This window comes from Lutjanus erythropterus, chromosome 1, assembly GCF_056507025.1.
Source record: "Lutjanus erythropterus isolate fLutEry1 chromosome 1, fLutEry1.hap2, whole genome shotgun sequence".
In the NCBI taxonomy this organism is placed as follows: Eukaryota; Metazoa; Chordata; class Actinopteri; order Lutjaniformes; family Lutjanidae; genus Lutjanus; species Lutjanus erythropterus.
In genome coordinates, this window is record NC_139317.1 from 44,014,713 (window position 1) to 44,039,950 (window position 25,238).

At 39.8% G+C, this 25,238-nt stretch overlaps 1 protein-coding gene across 2 annotated transcripts in view; it reads left to right on the forward strand.

The window, feature by feature from the left end:
* Positions 1-24,951, forward strand: part of LOC146333322 (plakophilin-3-like) — a 57,053-nt gene extending 32,102 nt beyond the window's left edge. For both annotated transcript variants that reach the window (XM_084722078.1, XM_084722079.1), the window contains 6 exons: positions 5,840-6,004; positions 11,159-11,338; positions 11,492-11,645; positions 11,791-11,986; positions 13,250-13,337; positions 23,800-24,951. In XM_084722078.1, coding sequence (XP_084578204.1) covers positions 5,840-6,004; positions 11,159-11,338; positions 11,492-11,645; positions 11,791-11,986; positions 13,250-13,337; positions 23,800-23,841 — 825 coding nt within the window. In that variant the 3' untranslated portion in view covers positions 23,842-24,951. The remainder of the gene's footprint in view (positions 1-5,839; positions 6,005-11,158; positions 11,339-11,491; positions 11,646-11,790; positions 11,987-13,249; positions 13,338-23,799) is intronic.
* Positions 24,952-25,238: the final 287 nt, after the last annotated feature.

The window sequence follows — 25,238 nt, forward strand, 5'->3', positions numbered from 1 at the left end:
GTCCTATTTCATTAATGCAGATATCAAAAATATCAAATATCAAAAATTCTAGCAAACCGATTGGACAGTGTAATTGTTTCTTTGATCCACGCTGATCAAGTAGGGTTTATTTGTGGCTGTAGATCCTCAGATTATATCAGACGCCTTATTGATGTCATGTGGTCTGTGGTTGACGTTCAGTCCCCAGTTGCTGCAATCTCCGTTGACGCCGAAAAGGCATTTGACTTGGTTGAATGGGGGTATTTATTTAAAATTTTGGAAGAGTTTGGATTTGGTAGTATCTTTATAAAATGGATCCATGTATTATACAAGCACCCAGAAGCAGCTGTGCAGACTAATGGGCTTATCTCTGATTATTTTAGGCTGGGGAGGGGAACAAGACAGGGCTCGCCCCTCCTCTGCTTTTTTGTTTAGCCATAGAGCCTCTTGCGGCGGCCATACGCCAGGTGACTGATTTTCTGAGGGTGAGGGCAGGAGGGGCGGTGCATAAATTGATGCTCTATGCAGATGACATTTTATTACTGGTATCCGACCCCAGCAGATCTGTACCGTGTTTTCTAGGAATCATAAACTCATTTTCAAAATTCTCAGGCTACAGGGTGAACTGGTCTAAATCCGAAGCACCCCCCCTAACGGCTTACTGCCCCTCTACTGCCTTCCATCCGGGTGTGTTTCAGTGGCCTGTGCAAGGTATTATGTATTTGGGTATCCGATTTCCTAGGCAGCTGAAAGATTTGGTTCAAGTCAATTTTGACCCATTATTACAAAAAATTTCTTGTGATACTGAGAGATGGGCAACTCTTAATTTGTCCATGGCAGGTAAAGTAAATATTTTAAAAATGAACTGTATCCCTAAGCTCAACTATCTTATCCATTCACTCCCCTTAGAAATTACCCATTATTATTTTAAAAGGTTTGACAGAATATCCAAGATATTTATTTGGAATGGTAAACGCCCCCGATTACACCACAGTAAATTACAAAGACCAGCTGATAAAGGAGGGTTGGGGTTGCCAAAGATGTTGTTTTACTACTATACTTTTAATCTAAGACATTTAGCCCATTGGTCTGTCCCTCCTGAAAGGGCCCCTCCTTGGTATGGTATGGAACAAGCTGTAGTGGCACCTATGTCACCCCTGCAAATCTTGTCTATTAAATTAAGTAAAGAAGCAAAAATGCACCCGATAATCTCTCATCTTAAATTAATTTGGACAAAGGTTGCTCGATTACTTAAATTTGATCCGTTTCTGAATGTCTCTTCAAGTATATGGTGGAATCCAAAATTACGAATTGGTAAATTCCCTATTTATTGGAAGGTATGGCTGGAGAAAGGTATGGTCACTTTGGGGGATCTTTATTATAATGGTTCATTGAAATCTTTTGAGGATTTAGTGAAACAATTCAGTATTCCTAGGTCTCACTTTTTACCTACAACTCTGCCATATGTTGATAGGGATTTTTGGATCCAGTACGTCAGGTCGCCAAAGTGCAGAATTTCAAGATAAGATTCTAAAGATTTTTGGAAAAGGGCATGAAGCATCGGTCTATTATTCTATGATGATTCAAAACCTTGGTAATGAGCCCATTTTAGCTTTTAAGAAAATATGGGAAGGGGATCTGAACTTGACATTCAGTGATGAGAATTAGGATAGGATTTGTAAAAATGTTAAAGTAGTGTCAAGGGACGCAAGGGTGCGCCTCATTCAATTCAAGATTATACACCGGTTTTATTGGACTCCTTCCAGATTGTTTAGACTAGGACTGTTACCCACATCAAATTGTTGGAAATGCAAATCTGAGGAAGGGCATTTAATTCATGTATTATGGTCCTGTGACAAAGTTCAACAATTCTGGGCAATGATTTTTGATAATTTATGTGAGATTACAGAGCAGGGGTCGCGTTAACTGAATATTTTCCGTCGTTGACCGGTTTTTTAAAACGGTGACGGAAAAAGCTGAAGGTCATCTGTCATTTTGACAGGTTGCAATTGACCACTTGGTGGCGAGTGAGCATATTAATTAGCTATTAGGTTCGTTCGAGATGAACTGCACCTCGCCTGAAGAGTAGACGAGATCAGGCGGCCACAGCAGGAGGTGGAGACAAAAAGCTGCAGTCAAGTCGGACAGTTTTCAACAGACTTACGAGAGAGTAGAGGAAGAGACGCGAACATCCTGTTAGATCACCTGTAGGTTACCCGTAGTCTGCAGATCATTATCAAAGCTGAAGAAATAAAGTGTGTTCTTGATGGTTGATTGAAGTTAAAATAGAAGAGATCCTCCTTTTGACACACATGGCTCTACAAACTGCGGCCACCTCGATCTTGTGAGGTTATTGTTGCCCACGTGCAAGTCGGGATCAAGTCGGGACACAAATCTAACCAGCATGCACTATGCGGCAATCACTGCTGATCAATTCATGGCAGGCCTGGATCATCTCAAACACACCTAGTGTCACGGCAGCTGAGCGTCAGCAGCTGAAGTTTCTTCAAAAAGCCCAATAACGATGATGGTGTTGATAAAAGAGGTACGGTGTGGATTCTCTGTTCAGCTTGTTCGGACTGAATATTAATTAAAAATGAATCAAAATTAAATGCTATTGAGTATGTAATTATTATCATTTTAAAAATTAAAGTGACAGGTAAAAATAGATTATGACGGGATTTTTATGACCCTGTCAGTCAAAATGACAGACAATGAAAAAGTCTAGTGCAACCTCTGTTACAGAGACACAAATCCCATTTAGCCCTAGATTATTTGTTTTGGGGGATCATTCAGTTTTGACAGGACTGGGGAAACATATTACAAGCTGGGTCCAAACCAGTATAATGATTGGTAGACAGATACTTGTCAGGGGTTGGAAGACAGAAGGGGTGCCCTCTTTGCAAGAATGGGCTGCAGAAATGGCACGAGTTGCAACATTTGAAAAAGTGTCATATAAACAAATGGCTAGACTGGATCAATATGAAGGAAAGTGGGGAAAATATTTACATTTCTTAAAGGGTTCCTGAAAGGGGTTATATAGTGGAGAGATGCAAGTCCTGAGTTTCCATGTGGAGGTTTGTGTACCTGTACTTTTTCTTGTCTTTTGTATATGCTATATTTGTGGATTCCAGCTATATTTGTACATTTGTATGTATGTAGAAGCATATGTGTAAATGAATAAGTAGATTTGGTTGCACATAGGTGTATTGATAGAGGTATCTGACCTGTTTTTATTATGATTATTTTTTATTATGGTTCTGATTATTATTATTATTTTGTTTTATTTATGTATTTTTTTTTCTCTTTCATCAGTGGTACAGCTAGTTTGGCTGTGGTTACTCGAGACAGGTTTGCAATATATGAGAGAGCATAATGTTAAATATCAGCAACCGAAGAAGGATCAGCAGTTGGTGGTGAATGTTTAAGGGGGTTTGTTTGTTTGGGGGGGGCGGGGTTGGCTGGAAATCTGTGGTGAATTTACCATTCTATGTTTCCATGCTCAGTTACAGTGTTAAAAGACAATAAAAATTGTTAATCATAAAAAAAGTGAAAGTAAGTAAGTAAAAAATAAAAATGTATATATAATAATTAAATAATAATAATGATAATAACTTGAATTTATATTGCACATTTCAAGGTAAGCAAGGTTGCTTTACAGAGTACAAAATGAAAATAAATAATTGAAGAAATGAAGAAAACAAAAAAGAATGTAAATCAGTGATATATATGTCAGTGATATATATATACATATATATATATATGATTTATTAATTTCTCTTTATATTTGCACATTTGAAATTTTTGCCTTTTTATTATTTTATTTATTTCCATACTTATATTTAATTCCACATTTTTTTATTTACTTACTAATTCTTTATTTTCATTTTGCTATTCTTTTACAAGTTTAGTCTTTTATGGCACTGTTTTGACTCCAGAGACACTGACCATTAAAATATGCCCTGGATCGACCTGATACCTCTCCATAGAATCAGCTCTGAACTCACAAATGTATACAAAAATCACAAAAAATCCTCCAAGGCAGTCTCTGTGAAACTTATTGTCACAGCATGGAAATGTTTGACCTTAAACCAAAGAAACTCTGGCATCAAGCCTTCATCAGGGACTCAAAAAAAGACTATTAATTACTAATTAATTAACTACTAATTGCTTTAAAGAGAGTGCCTTGGAGTTTTTTATGATTTTTGTGTATGCATGTGTCCCTATGCAACACCTCAAACTAACTCATTTTGAGTTCAGGAAGCACTCTGTGAATTAGTGCATTTGTTGGGGACTATATTCAGTTGGAGATTAATACACTTTTGCGCTCTAGTGAATTTTTTAAAGCTGCACAGTGTCTGTGAGATCAAGTCAGTATAAACTAAAGTGTGCGTGCTCATGGTGAGGAAGGAAACATGTCACCCAGAGAAATACTCACTGATGTGTTTGTAATCATTTTTCGAGAACAATGGAGCTCAGACTCTGGTCACGTAGTAGGACCTGTGTATTGGTGGTTTCGATCTTTTCGTGAGATTTGTTGTAAATAAATAATTATTCCATGGTGTTGCTGCAGCTGGCAGCTTCACTGGAACCACACATGCGGATTAATCACTGAGGAATGTCGGGTTGTTACCCACTTCAATACTTAATCTCTCAACTTTTCATATTTCACTGGCTCATGATGAGGAACAGGGACCTGCATGACTTGTCACAACCTTTTGCATATTTTGATTTGTAAGGAGACTGTCCTCCTCGCATTCTTCTTCACTCTCTGTGGTTTGGCATGCTCCAACAGGCGTTGACCCGGGTTAGGAGAAATGTCAACAAGCAACAGGGCAAAATTACTTTGCAGAACTTGGATAAAACTTTAACTAAGATGATAGATCAACACTTCTGTTAAATATCAACATGAACCTTTCCTGCAGCTGACTGGATAAACATACCTCGGAGATGGCCTTGGTTGACTAAAAATACATGTGATATTATCTACAGTTTCCACCAAGATCTGATTCTGAAGCTGATGCAAACCCATAAATAATCATTTTTTCTAGATCTGGGTACCAAAAGTATTGGTTATAGTTATCGTTTGACTGGATAAGTTTTGATACTACTTGGCACTGAGTTATTTCAATCAATACCTTAAAGGTATTGAGTACCTGTACCCAGCCCTGGTCAGGTGGCTGTAAAACAGATTTCATTTCTTATAAATTATTCACAATAAAAGTTATTCAAAATATTTTATTGAAGCAGCAAAATCAAGAAGCTGAAAGAGATCATGAAACTGTCAAATAAAGCAGATCCCTGAAAGTACAAACAGTGACACAGGTGAGAAAATACATTTTAAAACACAGAGACTCAGTTAGAGGCTACAAAAGTACAGACACTGTCTTTGCTCTGCTGCACGCACAAGTTGAGTCTCACATCACTCACTTGTATGTGGGGGAGGAGTGTTGGTTGTGGTCAGCAGGATGTCATCGCAACTGCTTGGAGTTGGTCAGGCTTGCTTTGGCACTGCTTCAAAGAAGGTTCCTGTCTGCTGTGGCTTGTCACAGCTTGGCACGTTAAGCTGGTAATGGAAATGCAAATCAGCAGAGCATGGTTTGACGCAACGCAGCCAAAAATGGAAAAGCCCTACTTGTGGGCTTGCCTCACATGAGGTCCATTTATACTCAGACCCCTTTTTTCCACCACCGGTCCGACACCCACACTGAACCAAGTCTGCCCACCAGTATTGCCATTGTGTGGCAGCTGTTAACTAGCTGAGGGATCACTCTCATTCATGTTGTTCTCTTCCAGGTCAGTATTCACTAAAAATATATGGATCATTTTGTTAAGTACTTTCTTTCAACTTTTATTTTAGGGTTTGGAGAACTCATTGTGTGTGATGAGGAATCTCTCATACCAGCTGTACACTGAGCTTCCTCCCTCAGTCCGACTGCGCCTGGAGGGCCCAACAAGAGCCTCTGCCCACAGGGACAGCGAGGCCATCGGCTGCTTCACTATGTACAGCAAAAAGGACGCTGAGGTAAGATTCATCACACTCATAAAATGACAGTACATCCAGCAAACTGCTGAATTCCCAGATATTGACACATCCTTGAAATGCCACTAATCAACATTATATATTAACAGTGGGTCAAATGACTGTGTACTGTGAGAGGAGGGGTCACTTAAAGTGACAAACCCACGGAGAATTATTACCCAACAAAGTTTTTTACAGAATGTTTTTGCCCTTTCAGCTTTTGGCCACAACTCTCCCATTGTCTCATGGTTCTTATCAGCAGTGGACAGCTGTTTTCAGAGAAAAAAGCTCTAAAAACCTACTGTGCATTACAGTGCCTGTCCAGCACCACAGAACAAACAAAGTCGGAGACTAGCTGATGAATAACATAGTGGAACACTCAGCAGCTAAAAAGCCAGATATTTATCTGAGGAGGTGGAGGAGAACAAAACAGAGCTAAATGGAGGGTGTATTATTATTAATATTAGACTTACATTTGCCAGATACTAATGGTAATGTTCCTGTGTCTGCAAGATGTGTCAATAGATGTATTTGTTATAACGTTACTGTAACACTTTAAAAGGTGATAACAGGTCAGTGATTGCTGAGTAAAAGGAAGATTCAGCATTTTTCATGTGGATGTCCAGTCAGCGTTGCTGGTAAATGTAGTCAATTGAAGCAGTAAACTCCTCAATGCTGCTATATTGACCAAGAAAACTGAGTTCTCCTGCTGGTGGAGTCAGCAGTGCCTACATGTACCAAGATGCATTGCATACATTTGTTTCTGATGACCACACCCATGTTGCCATGTATCACCACTTTAGCTTATAATTATTACCGTGTTGACCAACACATAGCGTTAGGTGACAAAAATACTCATATAGCACGAGACTAGAAATCTAAACTAAAACCGTAGTTCTTCCTTAACACCAGTGACATCACTGTGACATCACTGGTGCAGGAAGAACAACAGATTTTGCAGCAGGAGAATTCAGCTTTCTCATGGTTGGAAACATTTGGAATAATGTAAGAACGCAACTCAACAAAATATATAACATAGATCGAGATGTTTTTAGACAAATCTGATATTATGAAATTTTTTCACTTTGCTTTTTTTCTATATTTATTTAATTTTTATTTACATGTCCTACCCTTTGAGATGATCATAAGTTTGTCCCAGATGTATGTCTACTTTTAGATCCAGAGTTTATATAATGAGGAACTTGTTAGATATTATGTCAGGCCTCTAGCTCGCCTGCTATGGCCACACCCATCACATCCCTGTAAGAGATGTCTAAGCTGCCATGCTCTCATTCACTGACGTGTGCTTGTTGCTATTTCTGCTGCTTAGCAAAAGGCTGTCTGATGGTGTCTGTGAATGATTATCTTTGTTATACGTCACATCTGTTTTCAGCCAGATGGCCAGTCTTGAGAGGGCCCACTATTGTCCAACAGAGGTGGGGAAAGTACACACATTTTGTACTCAAGTAGAAGTACAGATACTTGAGTAAAAAAAAAGACAGAGCAAGATTCAATATCTTTACTCGGTTGAAAGTGAAAAAGCACTGGCTCTGAAATGTATTCAAAGTATGAAAGTTAAAAGTCGTCCACTGAGGGACATTTCTACTGACTGTTTCTGTGCTAAGCTAATTGAACCTCACCTTTTATCCATTCAAGCCTCGCTTTGTTTCATCTTGTTACGTCTTTTTCATTGTCTTATTATTTCTATTCCGTAGTTTTTAGTATGGTTACATCTTTCTAGTCTTGTTAGTTTTTTGTGTTGTTACATATATTATGTCATTTTTAGTCTTAGTTAGTTTTGTTTTGTCTTGTTACATCTTTTTCATTGTTTTTCTTTATGTTTGTCTTGTTACATCTTTTTGTTTCATGTCTTTCATCTATGTCTATTATGTTATCATTTGTCTTGTTGTGTATTTTTTGTCTTGTTGTGTCCTTTACGTGTTATGGTTTGGAAATTTTCTTGGTCACTTACTGCTTTATTTTGTAGTTTTGGGTCTCCCTCATGTGTCTAGTCTTTACTTCCTGTCTTTGTTCTTTTCCCACTCTTTTTGATTGTCATGTGTTTCACCTGTTTGTCCACCTGTGTCTCATTAGTTCTGTCTGTTTAGTCCCTGTGTTTCTCTGTGTCTTTGTGAGTTCGTTGTTGTCTTTTGTGTTGAGGTCCTGAGCCCAGTCAGTGTTTCTTCATGTTTTTGGATTTTTCAACCTTGTCTGGGAATTCTGCAACTTTAGTTTTGTGTTTGGTACACCCACGTCATTCTCGTGAGCCAGAGCTTTTGTTTCTTTTTGTTTGTAATTAAATCACTTTGAACTTTGCCCCCTCTATTCCAGTCTGCATGTTTGGGTCCAATCTTTGTTTACTTGTTTACTCAGCACCCATAACATTACATAATTTATTGGTCTTATATCGTCTTTTTTGTTTTGTTACATCTTTTACATTGTTTTTTGTCTTGTTAGGTTTTTATGTTGTGTATTGTCTCGGTACATCTTGTTATGTTTTGTGTTTCATCTTACATCTTTTATGTTGTTTTTCGTCTTGTTACGTTGTTTCTCATCTTGTCTTGTCTTTCACATAATCTTTCATCATATTGCATCTTTTATGTTCTGTCTTTTTTTATCTCATTATGTCTGTTGTGGATGATAAACACTGATGGAGGCATCAAGAAGTCATCTTGTCTATGTGTTATTGTCCCATCCATTTAAACTGAAGTTGGTCTTGATGTTGGGATGGCTGCACGCAATGACACAAAATAAAAGTAATCAATAACTCCCCTCAAAAACAAGCCAGTTTTTAAAATGTCAGGATGAGAAAGTACAGATACTTGTATTTTAATGTAGGGAGTAAAAGTTAAAAAGTTGTGAGAAAAATAAATAACCAAGTAAAGAACAGGTCCCTGAAAAATCTACTGAAGTACAGTAACTAAGTATTTGTACTTTCTGCCTCTGTTGTCCAGTTTATCTGAATAGTTCTTGTGCAACAGAATCTACTCTTACATCTCAATGGGGGCTTTAATTGTTGAAAATAGATGCTGAAAACTTTCAACTTTAACTTAATTCCATTATGGACTCTTACAGACCACATCAACACTATCCATCTATTTACTATTATGTTCTGGACTGCAGGCTCAATATCATACTCATTGTTTACATGGCAGGGGACCAACTCACTTTGCCACTGGGGAGCTGCCTGTATTGTGTGCAGGCTGTGTGTTTCCCGGTCATATAACAGCCTGCCTTGTGTAAATGAACGAGATCAATGATCAACTTCCACACTATTCATGCTCATTCATGCAAACTCTTCACCTCACGTGCTGTTTGTTGGATGCACTATTATTACCAGATATAATGCTGAAAAGTGTTTCTTAAAATATTTCACTCATCAAGCAAGGAAAAGTCGAGCATTAGGTCAAGCTGCTGGCATGGAGCAGGTCAGGCGTCTCTCAGGTGTCTCAGTCATAGCCGGATAATACGTGGCCCAGCAGATAGAAACCTTAGACTTGGCTGCAGGTCCATAGGGAGGCTCAGATTCCAATACAACACACACAACCAGCAGATCACGTTACTCCTTTCAATAGCAATGGAGGCCAATGGAGAGTAAATATCAGGCCCACTGTTACATGTATGTTCTCATAGTCATCTTTAGAGTGAAGGGAAAAGCAGCCATTTCTCCATGACCTGTTTTTCCATGTGACATACCCTCACCAAGAACAGATCATTGGATGGCTTATATGGAGTACAAACAGGGAAGACCTGAGGGCAGAGCTCTGCCCCCTGTCTTCTTGTCTGTCAGCTCTTAAGTCTATATGGTCTGCCTTTGGAGCCTGGAATAGAAATTGAGTCTCCAAAAGATGACACATAATGGATCTGTTTGGAATTTTTCCCTCGATCTACCTTGAACCGGATGGCCAAGATGACAGTGTGCTACATCCCTCCCCCCGAACAGAGATTAACCAATCGTAGCTTAGCTACAGTAACTAGGCACTGCATGGCCTAGCACTGAAGCAGTAAAGAGGCTGTGTGTCCAAATTAAGCAGGAGTGCATTTTGTGTATTTTGCCTCATTAACTATCTTTAGACTGCGATTTGGCAATGCTGTCTCTTTATTTCATGTCTTTTACAGGGGACAAAGCAGAGACATTTTCAATCAACTAATAGAGCTAACATTAGCTTAATTAGGTATCACACCACAGCTGATAAATATCTGTCAGTGAAAAGTGTCATTTCAGGTGACAAACTTCATGGTTGCAGGAAATGACAGGTGAAAATGAGAAATGAGAAGCTGCTATGTCTCCCTCTGTCTGAAATCAAGTTCAGCAAACCATCAGTTGCCATGAAAGTTACTGTGGATGTACTGTACTCAGATACTGGCCTGTAGCGCCACCATCAGGCCAAATTAAGCTGTACACATGAAACCTCAGTATATATACATATATATGCTATATAAGTATAGCCTCCTGGACAGATTTGGCTTCAGAGTCAAGGCCCTCCTAATCTCTGTAAACAGATATCTGCACATGAATGCACAAATAGGTGTGCTTCCATTTGTGGTCCGTTTGTAATCTGAGTATTGACCAATCACATCTGAGCTAAACACATAAGCTGAAATACAATCACCAATCACGTGGAGACAGTTTAGCTTATTATTAGCTCTTTTTTTTTATTTATCTGCAATCATATGCAGATTTGTGTTTATTAGCCATCTTTCTTGTCATTCTTGCATCTCAAGGTGCTAATTGAACAATAACCAATGACACGGAGTAGGAAGTCTTGGCCCAGATATTTGTTATCCATTATCCAGATAACCGCTGGCTACACTGGAAGCCTGGAGCACATTGGCCGTAGCTCCAAGAAGTTAAATCAGCTGATAGCTGATGGGTTCAGAGATCAATTGCCTCCAGTTTCCCTTTGGAAGCTTAGTGGTGTGTGTTTTCTAGCTGTTTGTGCTTTTCCACACCTCCAGACTGGGTGTATCCATCCTGATGTTGTGTGTTATAAATTTTCTGCCCATTACATTGAAAGCCTCTGTATAGTACACACAGATGCACAGCCCCTATAACATTACACTAATACAAGAGCAAACCTGATATCAGAAAAGTGATATAAATAAATAAATAAATAAATAAAAACTTTTCTCTCTCTTTCACCTTCTCTGCGGCAGCGTAACCAGAATCTGTCCATACTGTCTGAGGTGTCCCGACAGCCAAAGGGTGCTGAGTGGCTGTGGCACCCTAATGTGGTGGCACTATACAAGCTCGTTCTTCAGAACAGCGAAAGCAACTCCACCAGCCGTGAGGCTGCCATAGGAGCCCTGCAGAATATCACTGCGGGGGAGGCCAGGGTAAGATCCACACACCACAGAAATCTGAACTATCCATGGAATATTCATACTCCAAAATGAACTGTCTGATTCAGTTTTTTGTTGCTTTTGGATTTGATTCTTCTTAAATAGCACACAATCAACAGAACATGTGATCTCTGCTTCTCTCTGCAGTGGGCATCAGTGCTGAGCGGTGTGGTGATGGAGCAGGAGAGGATGCTGCCCATCCTGCTGGATCTGTTAGACACCAACAGTGACGTGGAGCTGAGGCCTCTGACCGGCCTGCTGAGAAATCTGGCCAGACACTCCTCCAACAAAGACCACACGGGTAAGATGATAGCACTGCTGTTGTTCAAGTCTCCACAGGACTGGAACCGAGATGGACCTTTAAAAGGCTGGTGTTACTGAAATGTCAGATCATTTATCTAAAAACAGTCCTGTAAGACAAGACGTTTCTTATTTTGTTCTTGCAGCTAAGAACATGGTGAGAGTTCTGGTGTCCAAGCTGCCCAGTGACGGCCTTCAGAAAACACCATCCAGCGAGGTTGTGGTCAACATCTGTGGAGCCCTCAATCACCTGGTCACATGCAGCTCCTTGGCAGCCCGCGACATCTCGTACTTCAATGGCTTGCCAAAACTGGTGGGCATCAAGACGTCCCATGATAACAGGTAGAACTGACCTCTATTGTAATCCTCAAATATCAGTGTAGTATAGAAAAAACAAAGCCTTACAACCTGAGGGAAGAAGATGCTCTGTAGTCTGGCGGCACAGCAGTGGATACTTCTGTATCTCTTGCCTAATGGCAGCAGGGTGAACAGGCTGTGACTCTTAGTGTCCTTTGGGCTCTTCTGTTTAGGTACCTCACGTCACTGATATCACTGATGTTTTGCGGATGGGTATCAATGACGTTCTGGGTCATTTTAATGACCCGCTACAGTCTTATCTGCATCCAATGATGCCAATTTGTGATGTGAATGATGCAGAAATGAAATTTAAGATTTATAAGTATGTTTTCATTAGTGGATGCTCACCTGAAAATAAGAATTGTTGTGTTTTTGTAACCTCGGAATGAGTTGCCATATTGCCCTACCATGTTTGTCTAGTAGCCCAGTATGGTCAAGCCAAACACTGGCTCTAGATACAGAGGTCTGCATATCTGTGTGAGTTCTGTGGCCACCATAGGCTTTCCTCCATGCCTGGAAGACAGTGTTTGAAAACTGCAAGCTCATCACTAGATAACACTAAATCTTACACACTGGTCCTTTAAAAAAATCGACATTTTTGAGCCTTCTTTACCAGAGTGGAGATGTGTGACAAGTGATGTATGGCAAGTTCTCTGTGTTGCTGATTAACATGAAGCTAGTTCACCAGTGGGTCAGCCTGAGTTTTACTTTGTGCATTTTATTTTTCTGCAGCCACGTAGGAATAGGCTGCATAGTGGATTAGCATTAGGTTTAAGCTGGGTTGGCTTGTCTGTTATCCCGGCCCTTTCCTGCCTCATCATAGGTTGGTTGCACTGCTTGCAATAGCATTTTGTCTGGTGGGTTGGTCGGAAGATGTTATGGGACGTGGGCGTCACAGGGTCTGCTGCACTTAATCCAACCCTGCACTTCTTTTCCTGATGTTAATAGAACAAAAAAGTAAAGCAAAGTTTCACTGCTTCATTGTATCTCTATTTTATCTTCATGCATCTCATAATTTGTTAGTGCTTTTCGGGTCCCGCAATCTTTGAGTTATGCCAAAGCTGTGACCTCTGTTTCCTGTTTATGACTTTAGATATCTTGGAGCTGTTACTACTTACCCCTCCATTAACCACACAAAAATCATTGTTTATCATTGGATTTCTCCTCCCTGTTTATGTTATGCTCTGGTATTTCCTCCTTGTTAGTCCTGTGTGTTTCTTAACTATTTGTCGCTGTGTCCTTGTTTAGCCCCGGGAGTTTAAAAGCTGCCAGAGCGGCTTCAACTGTCCTCTGCAACATGTTCCAGTACAACAAACTGCACAAAGACTACAAACTGGTGAGACCAAGTGACAATATACACAATCAACACTGCATCACAGAGAATTCATGTCCAGATATACTTAGCAGCATCCTTACAGTCATTCATGCATTAAAATACTTTTTTTTTAATTATATCATGCATTTAACAGTTAAAACCAGTAAGACCAATGAAACCCATATGACCAACAAAACCAGCAGCAGGAACACACAAGCATTACACTCACTCTCCTGTAGCTTTTTTTGACCTCCATCAACTCCTGACATGGATAGCCAGCTCTTTTGCTGCTGAATGCTTTACTCTGTTCACCAGCCACCTATTTGCTAACATTGTTTACCTGCTGTCCGGTAATGTCCTTTCACACACAGACCCGGTAGACAAAGGACAAAAGACAGGTGAAGCAAAGTTAATGTTACTTTTTTGTATTGTTACGAGTTAACAAAAACGTATGTAGTGTAAGTGCAATAAAGCTTCCAACAAGAGTAATTATTCCAGGTGTAAGCTAGGGGGGGATCATGTAATCACTGCCATGTGTGCGTGAGTGGGTGCAGGCGTGACCTGCATCTTGTCCGGAGCTGATTGCAAATACTGCTGGACTGATCAGCCTAATATTTTTTGTGCACATTCATTACTGTGTGTCGAAGGACCTCTGTGATTCAGAATTCATGAGAAACCTTTTTTTAATGACTTTTATACCTTTATGTTTCTTCAGACTGTGCACAAATGACCACTTGGACTCAAAGATGAACTGATCAGATTTTGGTGGTAAAAGGCCAACTTCACAGTGACATCATAATGTTCAGCTCTCTATCAGTCCTCTGTCCTCCTCTGTAAAAATAGTCTCTAAGTGAAGACAGCATGTTTCTCACTGGAACTTAGTTCTCAGTTTACAATCAGTTGAGGTCATATTGCAGTAGGTGCTTCACCATCTGTTGATTGGTGGGGATCTGGACTCTACTGAGTGACCTCTTCAGGTTTATTAATGTTATTCATTTAAAACCAAAGATGGACAGATGTCAACCCAATATTTGGATGCAAGCCCTTTGTAATCACCAACATTTTGATTAGTAAGTGTAATTTAACTACATATTTTTTCAGTAACTGTAACAGATAACGATTACATTTACTTTATAACTTAATCACATGTAACCAAAGAACTACTTACATGTAACTAGTTATTCTCCAGCACATCTAGTATCCTATTAGACATTATTGTATGAATTCTATGGCCAGGTTATGGCCAAAGATGTGTTTGACAGGTCACAGTGAGTTTCCAGAAATTCAATCAAGGTGTTTTTGAAATGTGGCGTTCAACGGGAAGACCCAAAAACATTATACCTCCTGCCACTCCTAGATGCATAAAAAAAGATATTTTCAAAAATTGTGACTCACTGAGGTCCTTGAGCATACAGTTATGAATGTGCACAAAAGAATTTACTGATAGGTCCAGTAGTATGCCTGATTAGCTGCAGACAAGCTCCAGGTCTGCACCAACGCACGCACATACACATGCAACCAATCACATGATCGCCTCCAGATAAATATCTGCTTTTTTTTTTAAACACCTCCAACCTGAAGCTGGAGGTCTGGTTTTATCACAGTTTTCATGATACATGATAATGGTTCCAAAATGCCATTTTTCAATGTTTGGACTGGACCTGTTTTACTTTCACTTTTATTCAAATAGGACTGGAAAAGTACTCAAACAGCCTGATCAAAGCCAAGAGGAGAACAATGGCTTTGTAATGATAATTGTACGTGACTGTAAAACAGTGTTCTGAGTGGATAGCTGGGAATAAAATGAAATATGGGATACAGGAAGGGGACTTGTAAAATATGACTCCTTTAACTGCCCTTTAACTCCCCAGCCCATCCGCCCCCCCAAAAGCTCTCAGCAATAGCTACTTGTGTGAATGAGGAAATGAACCTGATGTTAAAATAGAGATCAGAATGTGTGGGTATGGAATGACATTGTGCTCCAAACCTTTGTCTCCACCAGATGGTTTTGTAGTTTGCATCTGCACACATCTGTTTTTTATCCCACTTAACCTCCGCTCCGGTCTTCGTATTGGTCCTCTTCCCCCCTCCTTCACTCTGCTCCGAAAGCCTGCATCTTGTTAGTCTCTGGATACGCCTTATCTGGGAATACTTGGCTCTGCAAGTGCAAATATTTTCTCTGTAGCTGATAGCAATTAGATTGTAGAGTTGCTTAAGTTCGTCTCTGCGATGAAGTGGCTCTCAATCTGTCATGTTGACACATTGGGAAATCACCAGCAGTGCAGTTTTTACTCTAAATATTCCATCCAATCCTTTTATTCATGAATACTTTTTTTTTTTTTACTAAAAATACACTTTGGAAAACCATCAGCAGGATTCAGAGAAAGTAGTGATAACCAAACTGCATTAACAGCAGATCTAAACTGTCGAGAGAAATTTGTAGTTACAGCTGACAGCAATGGAGAGATTTGAAGAAAATAAGATGTTGGCAGTGTCTGAAATCACTCATTACTCACTATATAGTGAGTCTGCCATTTTATAGTGCTGTCTAAATGTATAGAGAGAATGATAACCTATATAATATCCCACAATGCATCTTGAACAGTAATGTACAACCAATGGTAACCAAGCAGTATATACCATCATGCATTAATCATGCATAGAAATATATACATAGAACATTGTTTTTATTGCTTATATATTTTACTTTTGTTTTGTGTTATTTGAACATGTTCAATAAATTAATTAAGTAAATAAATGAATGAATAAATAAAACATAGAAATCCCTCCATGGTATTCATTATGATGCCAAAAAGAAATAGTAATGTTTTTTTGTCATAAAACACACCAAGTAAAGACAATTTGAAGACATTTTCAAGAAATATTTTTTAGGACTTCAGGGTGTGTTGCCTTAAAGCAGTACCACACCATAATGGTAAGAAATGAAAAAAAGAGAGTTATTGTTTATTTGTTTGTTTAAAAATTAATGAAATAATTAATAATCGTATTATAATTTTAATGGAAAATATTCAGTTGTGAGCCCTGCGATGAACTGGCAACTTGTCCAGGGTGAACCCCGCCTCTCACTGTCAGCTGGCATAGACTCCAGCCCTCCGCGACCCTTCCGGAATAAGCGGTTACAGAAAATGAATGAATGAATATTCAGTTGTCTGACCAGTTTAAAATTTATATTTGAAAATTGAAAAACATTATAAATGAATCTCTTCCTGGTTGTTTGTCTGAATGTTGCCTTCAGACAATATTGTGCCATTGTGGGACAGCCTATAGGAATCAATGTGTCAAGGATCCAAGGACATTTATTATGATTATACAACACAGGCCTGTACAAGAAAATAAGAGCTGTAGTTTCTTCATAATACACACAAAAATACAACAAAGATTATTAATTAAATTTAGAATGGAATAAGGTGAAAATACAGTACCTATAAAAAGTATTCACCCACTTGGATGTTTTCCCCTTTTATTGCTTTTATAAAATGGGATCATGGTCAATATAATTTGGCTTTTTTGACAAAAAAGTTATAAAAAAAAAAAAACTGTTTAATGTCAAAGCGGTAATAGATTTCTACAAAGTAATGTCAATTAAATAAAAATATGTAATGTAAAATAAGTGATTGCATAAATATTCACCCCTTTAAAGTGACTGACTAAAGTGAATTCAACAGAGGTCCAGCCAACTGGTGCTAGTGGTCTCACAATTAGTGAAATGGAGATTACCTGAGTGCAGTGAACATGTCTCACAACTGACCTCTGTCAAGTCACTACTTAATCAATGTTATTGGCTATAATGAAGACAAATGAACACTCCAAGCAACTCAGTAAAAAGGTTATTGAAAAGTATGAGTCAAGGGATGGATACAAAAAAATTACAAGTTACTGAACGTCCCCTGGAGTTCAGTTAAATCCATCATTAAGAAATGATGGAGGCATGTGGGAGTCTCCATGGTCAAGTGGAAGAAGGTTCTTTAGGCTTTTGTCAGACGCCAAACACTGCACATGACCACAAACACAACCATGCTTCTCAGCAGCAGGCCTTGGAAGGCTTGTAAAGGTGGGGGGTCAAATGAATGCAGTAAAATATAGGTAAATCCTGGAGGACAATCTGATTCAGTCTGCAAGAGAACTATGACTTGGGAGAAGATTTATTTTCCAGCAAGACAATGACCCGAAGCATACAGTGAAAACTACACAGAAATGTTTTAAAGACAACGAGGTGAATGTTCTGGGGTGGCTGAGTCGAAGCCCAGACCTCAATCCAAGGAGATTTTGTAGCTGGACTTGAAAAGACCCGTTCACGCCAGATCCCTGTGCAACCTGATAGAGCTTCTGCAGTTTTGCAAAGAAGAGTGGAGTAACACTGCAGTTTCCAGATGTGCAAGCATGATTGAGACCTACCCACGCAAACTCAGTTGATCAGTATATTAACCTAAATACAAAATACCAAAAATGTCATCGGGTAAATTCATAATGGTTAAGGTGTTGCTTCAAGGCAAGTACATAACATGAAAAATGCAAAAACAATTAAATGAAACAAAGAAATTCCATAAAAAAAATGTGAATTAAATTTTTCCCAGTTGTAAAATGACAGAAAAAGACATTTTCAGACCATTTTTGTGGAGCGAAATGATGGAGCAGAATGACATGAAGAAGGATGGAAAATGGCATTCAACCTGACAACATGTCACGTGACAAATTAACACTGCTATTAGTTTCCCTGGAGTCCTCACTCTTGTTTTCAGTATTGCACCATAACTGAAGATGAATTGTGTGAGTGTAAACGGCCAAAAATGGGTATGTTACCCAGAGGCAACACCGCACCATAGAGGGCTGGATAGTGAGCAGGGAGTAGTGAATGAGTGAGTTATTTCTGACAGAGCCTCTGTATCGTTCGTTTGATAACCCTCAATTTTTCATGTTTGATATCTATCTGGGAATGTTCAGTACTTTCCCAGGATAAGCTTCAAATTTGACAGAGATGCAGCAGTTCATTTCACAAGATTTAAAACTGTATTAACTGATTTTTTGGCCACTCTGAGGCAACACAACAAGCCATAAACACAAGATCTGACTAAACACACGACAAAACATATAATCACCTCATGCTGTCAGATACATCCAGATGCTAACAACTTCAGTCATGACTGTAGTTTTCAGCCAGAAGATGCTGTCAGGTTGCATACAACTTTTGTCAGGCATTTCAACCCTGAACTATAACGGGACTCCCTAAAAACTGGGTATTTCACCCTAATCTGCCTGGTTTTGCAAGATGTTGCAACATACATGCATAAAATATCTGTTTATTTAATACATGCCAAGTATATAGGTATACAGGTTTTACTGTAATATAATAATAAAAGTTCTATATCTGTCTCACACTTGTGTACACTGAAAATGATAGTCTGCCATGTAAGTCTGTTTAGGGCATCTGTTGACCCAAGATACTGCCTTGCACTGAAATCAGAATACAGAACTTCCACCTGTGTAGATTAGTGTTGGACCTGGCTTAGCCCATCTACATGTAAATATTTTAACACTCCTTAGTTGTATATATTTCCAGTATAATTTTATGATGGTCAGTTTGTGAATTTATCAACAGTCAGGTGAAATTCATTTGAAAATATGCAGGGGTTGCATCCGTGCCGAGTGTATTTATGTAACGTCTCTACGATGATCAGAAAAAATAATACATCATCTGTGTTTGAAGCTCTTGTTTATTAAATCTTGGGGTAAAAACTAAGATTATGGTTAATAAATAATTTTCTCAGTTATGGTTTTGCTAACTTATCCAAAACGGGACGAGACGACCCTGCCATGACAGGGCAGTGGATTCTCACTCCCATCCCAATCCCATGACAGAATTTTTTTTTTTTAATTCTGTCCCATCCCAGTCCTGGAAGAATGGCTCCTATCCTATTCTGTTCCTGGCAAACAACAGCTCCCACTGACTGTTCCTGACTATCATCCTGTGGGAATTCCACGGGAATCCCATGTCCTGCAGGATTCCGGAAATAATGTCAGCCTTTACGCTTAATGTGAGCCAATAAGAAGGCACCTCAGGTCTGTGTGACGCAGAACGTAAGGCAACGCCCCGGAGTAAAATACCAGTTTTTTTAGGGGTCCTAAACAACAGTGGACTGTGACAGGCCACCTTCTCCTGGTTTCCAGCTCATCTCCTCCCACCTGCTCCCGCCTCCAGCCAAAGAGGCTCTTTCCTCTGCCTCCCCCAGCCTGCGAACAACTGTTTTCCGGTTCCTTCCTGCTATTTCCAGCTGTGAGTGTCTTCCACACAGACTGCGCTGGGAAACCCCTGCAGCTGACGTCAGCTGGAAATAGCCAGGTCTTTTGTCCCTGCACTGTTGGACCAGGTTCTGTTACCTGGCGTCTCCACTTTCCGAAGCCTCTTTGCAGCCGTTTCCCCACATGACCATCAGTTCAACCAGGATGATCTTCGCCTCCTCCTCAGAACTTATGACCATGTCAGGCCTCAGCGATGTTTTAAAGACCTGGGGAAGTAAATTTTTTTCCCAGGTCAACCCACATCTTCTACAATTGTGCCAGTTCTTCTTAGTCTTCTCCCCATCCCTGATGAACTGGATGGATGGTGCTGGTCTCACCTGGATCTGATACTTTTAATTTCCATTCATCTCCATCCTTTTTTCCTGCTTTAGGATGTCAGGATTGTCATTACACCATCTGTGTTTCCCCTGGCTAAGCACTGTCTTACTACCTGCCAGTTTGTTGGTCAGCATCCCTCTTTTTTGGCATTGGAAGAGTGTCGTACATTCATCTGAGCAGGAAACAGATGCGAAAGGGCTCCCCTCTCTAATTCCACTTCTGCTTGGCAGGTCCCGGTTTTTCCAGTCTCCTTGTGATTCACATTCCATGTTCCACTGATGTCATATGCACCTAATATATTATCAGTAGCCTCATGAATCTTCAGATCATGCTGGAAGAGCCAGGCCTCGAAATTTCCTTGTAACCTTGATCTTCTCAGCTATTCATGTGCTTGTTACTCTGTCTTGGATACACTGCTTCTGTCAGTGAAAGAGGCATCATACCTCTTCCCTGGGCATTTTGTTGGGTCTTCCACAATTGAACAATCCCCTGTGCTTGGAGCTGTAACTTGTTGGTCACTCTCCCATCTCTGATCATCACGCTTCTTGACTTCTTTGGTTTGAACTTAATTTTTGCCCATGTTGCCCTGTGATCAAGCACCTTCAGGATCCACCTTGTTGCACATGGATTGAAGTTATGCATCTTACAAAGTTTATATGACAACTGTGTTAGCAAACAGTGGGTCATTAAAGCATCCAGCAGATACAAAATCATTCATTTGTTTGTGTCCACGTTCAGTATTCATTCTCCTTTTAGCTCTGTGTTGGTCTCCACCAACTTCAGAGTAATATTTCTGGCTCTTTAGTGGATAAATGCTCCACAGTGTTCACCAACTAATAGCTAACATTGTCTATCTTTTGTCTGGTGCTGGATAGGTAATGTAAAGTGGGTTATAAGTTACAGTGAAGCAGCAATTAGTGTATTTAGCGTCTGTACTTTGAGTGAAAAAGACTATATGAATGGGCTATATTACAAGAGATTTAAAGAGGACTGTTCCAGTCAATCTGAAGGAAAACTTTCAGATTTAAATCTTAGAGAAAGATATTTATTTGACTAAGAAGTGGCATATTCCGACAGTTAACACAACTATGCAGGATTTGAACTTGGGAAATGTTTGTTTTATTTCAGTGGGTTTTACAAGGTTTTCCTGAAAGCAGCTGCCTGCTGCTGCTGGAAACAATGTGAATGGGGACTTTAAGGGTGACCTCCTAATACAATGAACCAAAGCCATGCTATAACACTCTGAGCTGAGGGGAACTGCAGAATTGGTTGATAATTCTCTGTGGATTCATCACCACCAGTGACCACTTTTATTTATTCCACACTTAATATGAAAAGGTTTGAAATTGTTTGGTTGCAGAGTGTTTTAGTTTTTTTCCAACAACTTTTCAGGATAAGGAATGGTTCAGAGTTTATTATAGCAGCTGTTGAGTTAATGAAAAAGTAAAACCACAGGCAACTGTGATTTTTCCCACAGCGCAGAGGGAATTCTTGAAATTTGGAGTGAACTCAAAAGTCTGTCAGTATATTAAAATACAGCTGAGAACAAGTTGGTTTTTCCTCACTTGATGATGTTGACAAAGATCCAAAGCGAGTGGCTAACAGGATTACAGCAGCCTGGTCATGAACAAGATAAGCAGCTCCTTTTATAGAAGGATGTTGTACCAATCTGCTGTGGAATGCCACATCTCCTAATACCTGCTGTTAGGGTTTGTAACTGGTGAATATGGAAAAACACAAGAAAATTACATCATTTTAGGGAAATTGCAGTCTAAAATTCCTTTGTTTTTGTCTAACATGGTGATGACACCTTTTATCTACATTACTGTGAGGATCCCTGTGTCATCTCCTGAATACGCTACTGTCTATCATGGCCGGTGTCAGGCCTGGCTTTTGTTGTGTTTTACTTCCCAAGTGACTGCTCTCAGCAGGAATGCAGAGAATCTGGCTGAGATATTTTGGGTTTGTCTCTTTTGTACCTTCTGGGACGAATAAAAGAAGAGTTTGGTTAGGTGGACTTGGCAATCTCTGAACACCATTATGTTCCCCCTGTTTAAACCCTCCCTCCACACACACACACACACACACACACACACACACACACACACACACACACACACACACACACACACATGCATAGCCCCAGCCAAACTGAACCTGACACAGCAAACAAAAGCCATGTGTTTATCTGACTGCTGAGTGGCCATGGTGAAGTTATTACATTTGATAGATATCCTGTGGTGTATCTGTCCTCAACACAGTCTCTTGCAGTTCACACAGAACACTGGGCTGTCTTCACAAATCACAGTACAAACAAACTCCTCTATAGCTGGAAAACTCGTTGCTCTTATCAGCCCCCTTTTCCAGCAGCAGCAGGCAACTCCTTTCAGTGAAGGGGCTCTTATAAACCCACCGTACCCTACCTGCCAAGCACCAAACAGCCGACAAAGTTGGCAATTGGCTGGTGAACATAAGATATAACGTAGAACTTTAATCCTGAGAACATTCTTCAACATGAAACGTCCCTGGGTGTGGGTGGGAGTGGGTGGAGCTGAGACAGCTAAATGAAACATCTACCCAGGGCACCAACGTGTCACAGGTGGGTCTTTTTGAAGATTGACTTGCTTTTGGAGCCAGCCTCAAGTGGTCGTTTGATGTGCTGTTTTTGCCACGTTTGTGTTCACTTGTCAGCCACAGCTTGTCCAAGCGGAATGCACTGTTTTAGAGAAGAGACCTTGAAAAGCATCCCAGACCTTTTTAATCTCAGATGAGGCATTTTCCAATGTGAGCCACTGAGGACAAAAGTATTTAGCAGCTAATAAGCCAGATATTTTCCTCAGGAATTGGTGAAGACAAACTAGAGCTATAAGAAGAGTGAATATTGGGCACTCTGTGTCTGCTTCATATGTAAAGAGGCAACTGGTTGGTAACATCTTTGCTGAAACATCTTTATAAAGTAACTAGAAGAGGTCCATGTCTGTCCACACTCATATAATGTATGTAGTGAAGACTAGTGAAGGAATTTGAAATAAAATGTCATCACCTCATCATTTTATCCCTTTAGACATTTGTGTGTAATTTTGTCATAATTTGCATATGAATTCTTGAGTTATGGCCATAAGTTATTTAGAGAAGTCAATGTAACCTTGACCTTTAATCCCTGAAAATCTATTCAGTTCATCCTTGAATCCAAGTGAACATTTGTGTCAAGTTTGAGGAAATTCCCTCAAGGTGTTCTTGAGATATGGCATTCACAATAATGACCTGAAAACATTATGCCTCAGGCCATAAAAACAGAAAGGCATAAAAGTCATAAAAAAGATTTTTCAAGCCTTTTCAAAAATTGGGTTACGGTTAGGTTCAGTACTATTCAAGATTAGCTGAGGCAAGCTGTAGGCCCAGTGAACACTCACATATACACTCACTCAGAAGGTGTCAGTATTTTACTTTGGGCTCATTCCACTGCCCCCAAGAGGCAAAACAAGTAATAAATAGTCTATTGCTTTAACAAAAGAACAAAAAAACAAAAGACTGCTGGTTATAGCAGGTTGACAAAAATAGTGATTAATATGATTTTTTTTTATTGTATCTACGTCAAAATCCTTATTAATTTGTCTTTCCTTGAATCCAGTCTTTTATCTCTGTGATGCCTCACCATAACCTAACATAAGACCCTACTCCATCCTTAGAAAGCAGCGCTAGGGGAAACACACTGTGGAAACAAAGGGGAGAGTCACAAGAGGGCCATAAAGATTAGGAAACAAGTAAAGATAAGAAAACAACTACATCAGTTTTTGGAAATGTTTTACATGTGTCTCAGTGCTTGTACTGTCTTGATGTTTTTCAGAAAGGATTTGCCAGACGCGACTTCACAGATATCACCATCTAAACTGCAGCGCGTGACATGATTCAGTGTGAGCTCTTGGCCTCAGGATCAAGGTGCTGTGAGGAGAAGAAGAGGAATGACAGAAGAGTGAACAAAGTATCTTACTGCGGTGGACTTAGATGAAGGGAAAACTGGATTGCAGCCAATGGAATGATGGACTTAAAGTTTGTCCTCTTTCAGGCGGCTGCGTGTTTAACTTGGTTTAGCTTGCAGCAGATAGGCTGTGATGACGTGAACTTAACGGTGGACTTCACCCCTAAAACTGCCAATATGCTCTGTGTGTATATTAGGGTCTGACCAATAGGGATTTTTTTTACACTGACACTGATTGTAACCATTTTGGACTGCTGTTGCTAATACTGATATATGACAACGCCCACATTAGATAGATAAGCAGACTGGCCCAGAGTATCAGGCCAGTGACAGGGGATATCAGTGAACACAACACAGAGCAGTTACAGGCACTTAGAGCTGCAGACCCTCGGCCCCCTCCCCTGCCTGCTTTTTAAACTGAGGGTATGATCTCTGCCTGTTATCACAGCATTCAGCGAGTGTGAGGAGTGCAAGCATGTGGAGAAAAAGTGGACATTGCAGATGAAATATAGAGCAAGGGAAAGAGTAAAGTAGAGCTACGAGTGAGAAAAGCCATACAAGAGAAAGCAGCTAAACACTGCAAAAAGACATAAAACATACTAACAGGGCCGTCCCTCAACAGTTCATAGTATCACAACTACCATTCCGAGTTGATTGTTTTAAAAAACTAATAAATGTCATCCACATTTATTCATAATCTGTAGGGAAGCAGGAGATGTATATGCATAGAAATAATATAGAAAATAAAGAGCTTTTCTGTCAGGTTGAAGTATCCAGTTATGCAGTCCTGCTTCATAATGAGCAGCAGAAAGTCCAGTCGGAGCTCTGAGGAGATGCCAGGTGCCTAACAAACACCCTAAAAGTTATATCTGAATACTTACGCTTGTAGCCTTAATCCTGGAAGTGCAATTGACTAACTGTTGAAACTGAAGACATTTGTTGTTGTTTTGTTTTGTTTTGTTTTTCTGAAACTGTTTTTGTGTGTAGAAATATAAGTAAAAGATATGATAGCGGCATAAACAGCTGCAGTGTTACGTGGTCTGTTGTGAATGTGTGGAGGATGTGGAGACTCCCAGCCTGAATTATTATCTCAGTCCGGCCCTGACCTAATTTGATTTGGGCAATACCTGGAAAAATCATGTTCCCATCAGCCTCAGCTGTACTGTGTGTTGAGGGTTAACCAGCAAACTTATACATATACATATATAAACATGGTCAACTTTATCAATAACACTTTCTGTGAAGACATCTATAGTCCATTACGGGGGCATTCATAGTGAATTGTAATGCTTTCATAATGTTCTATG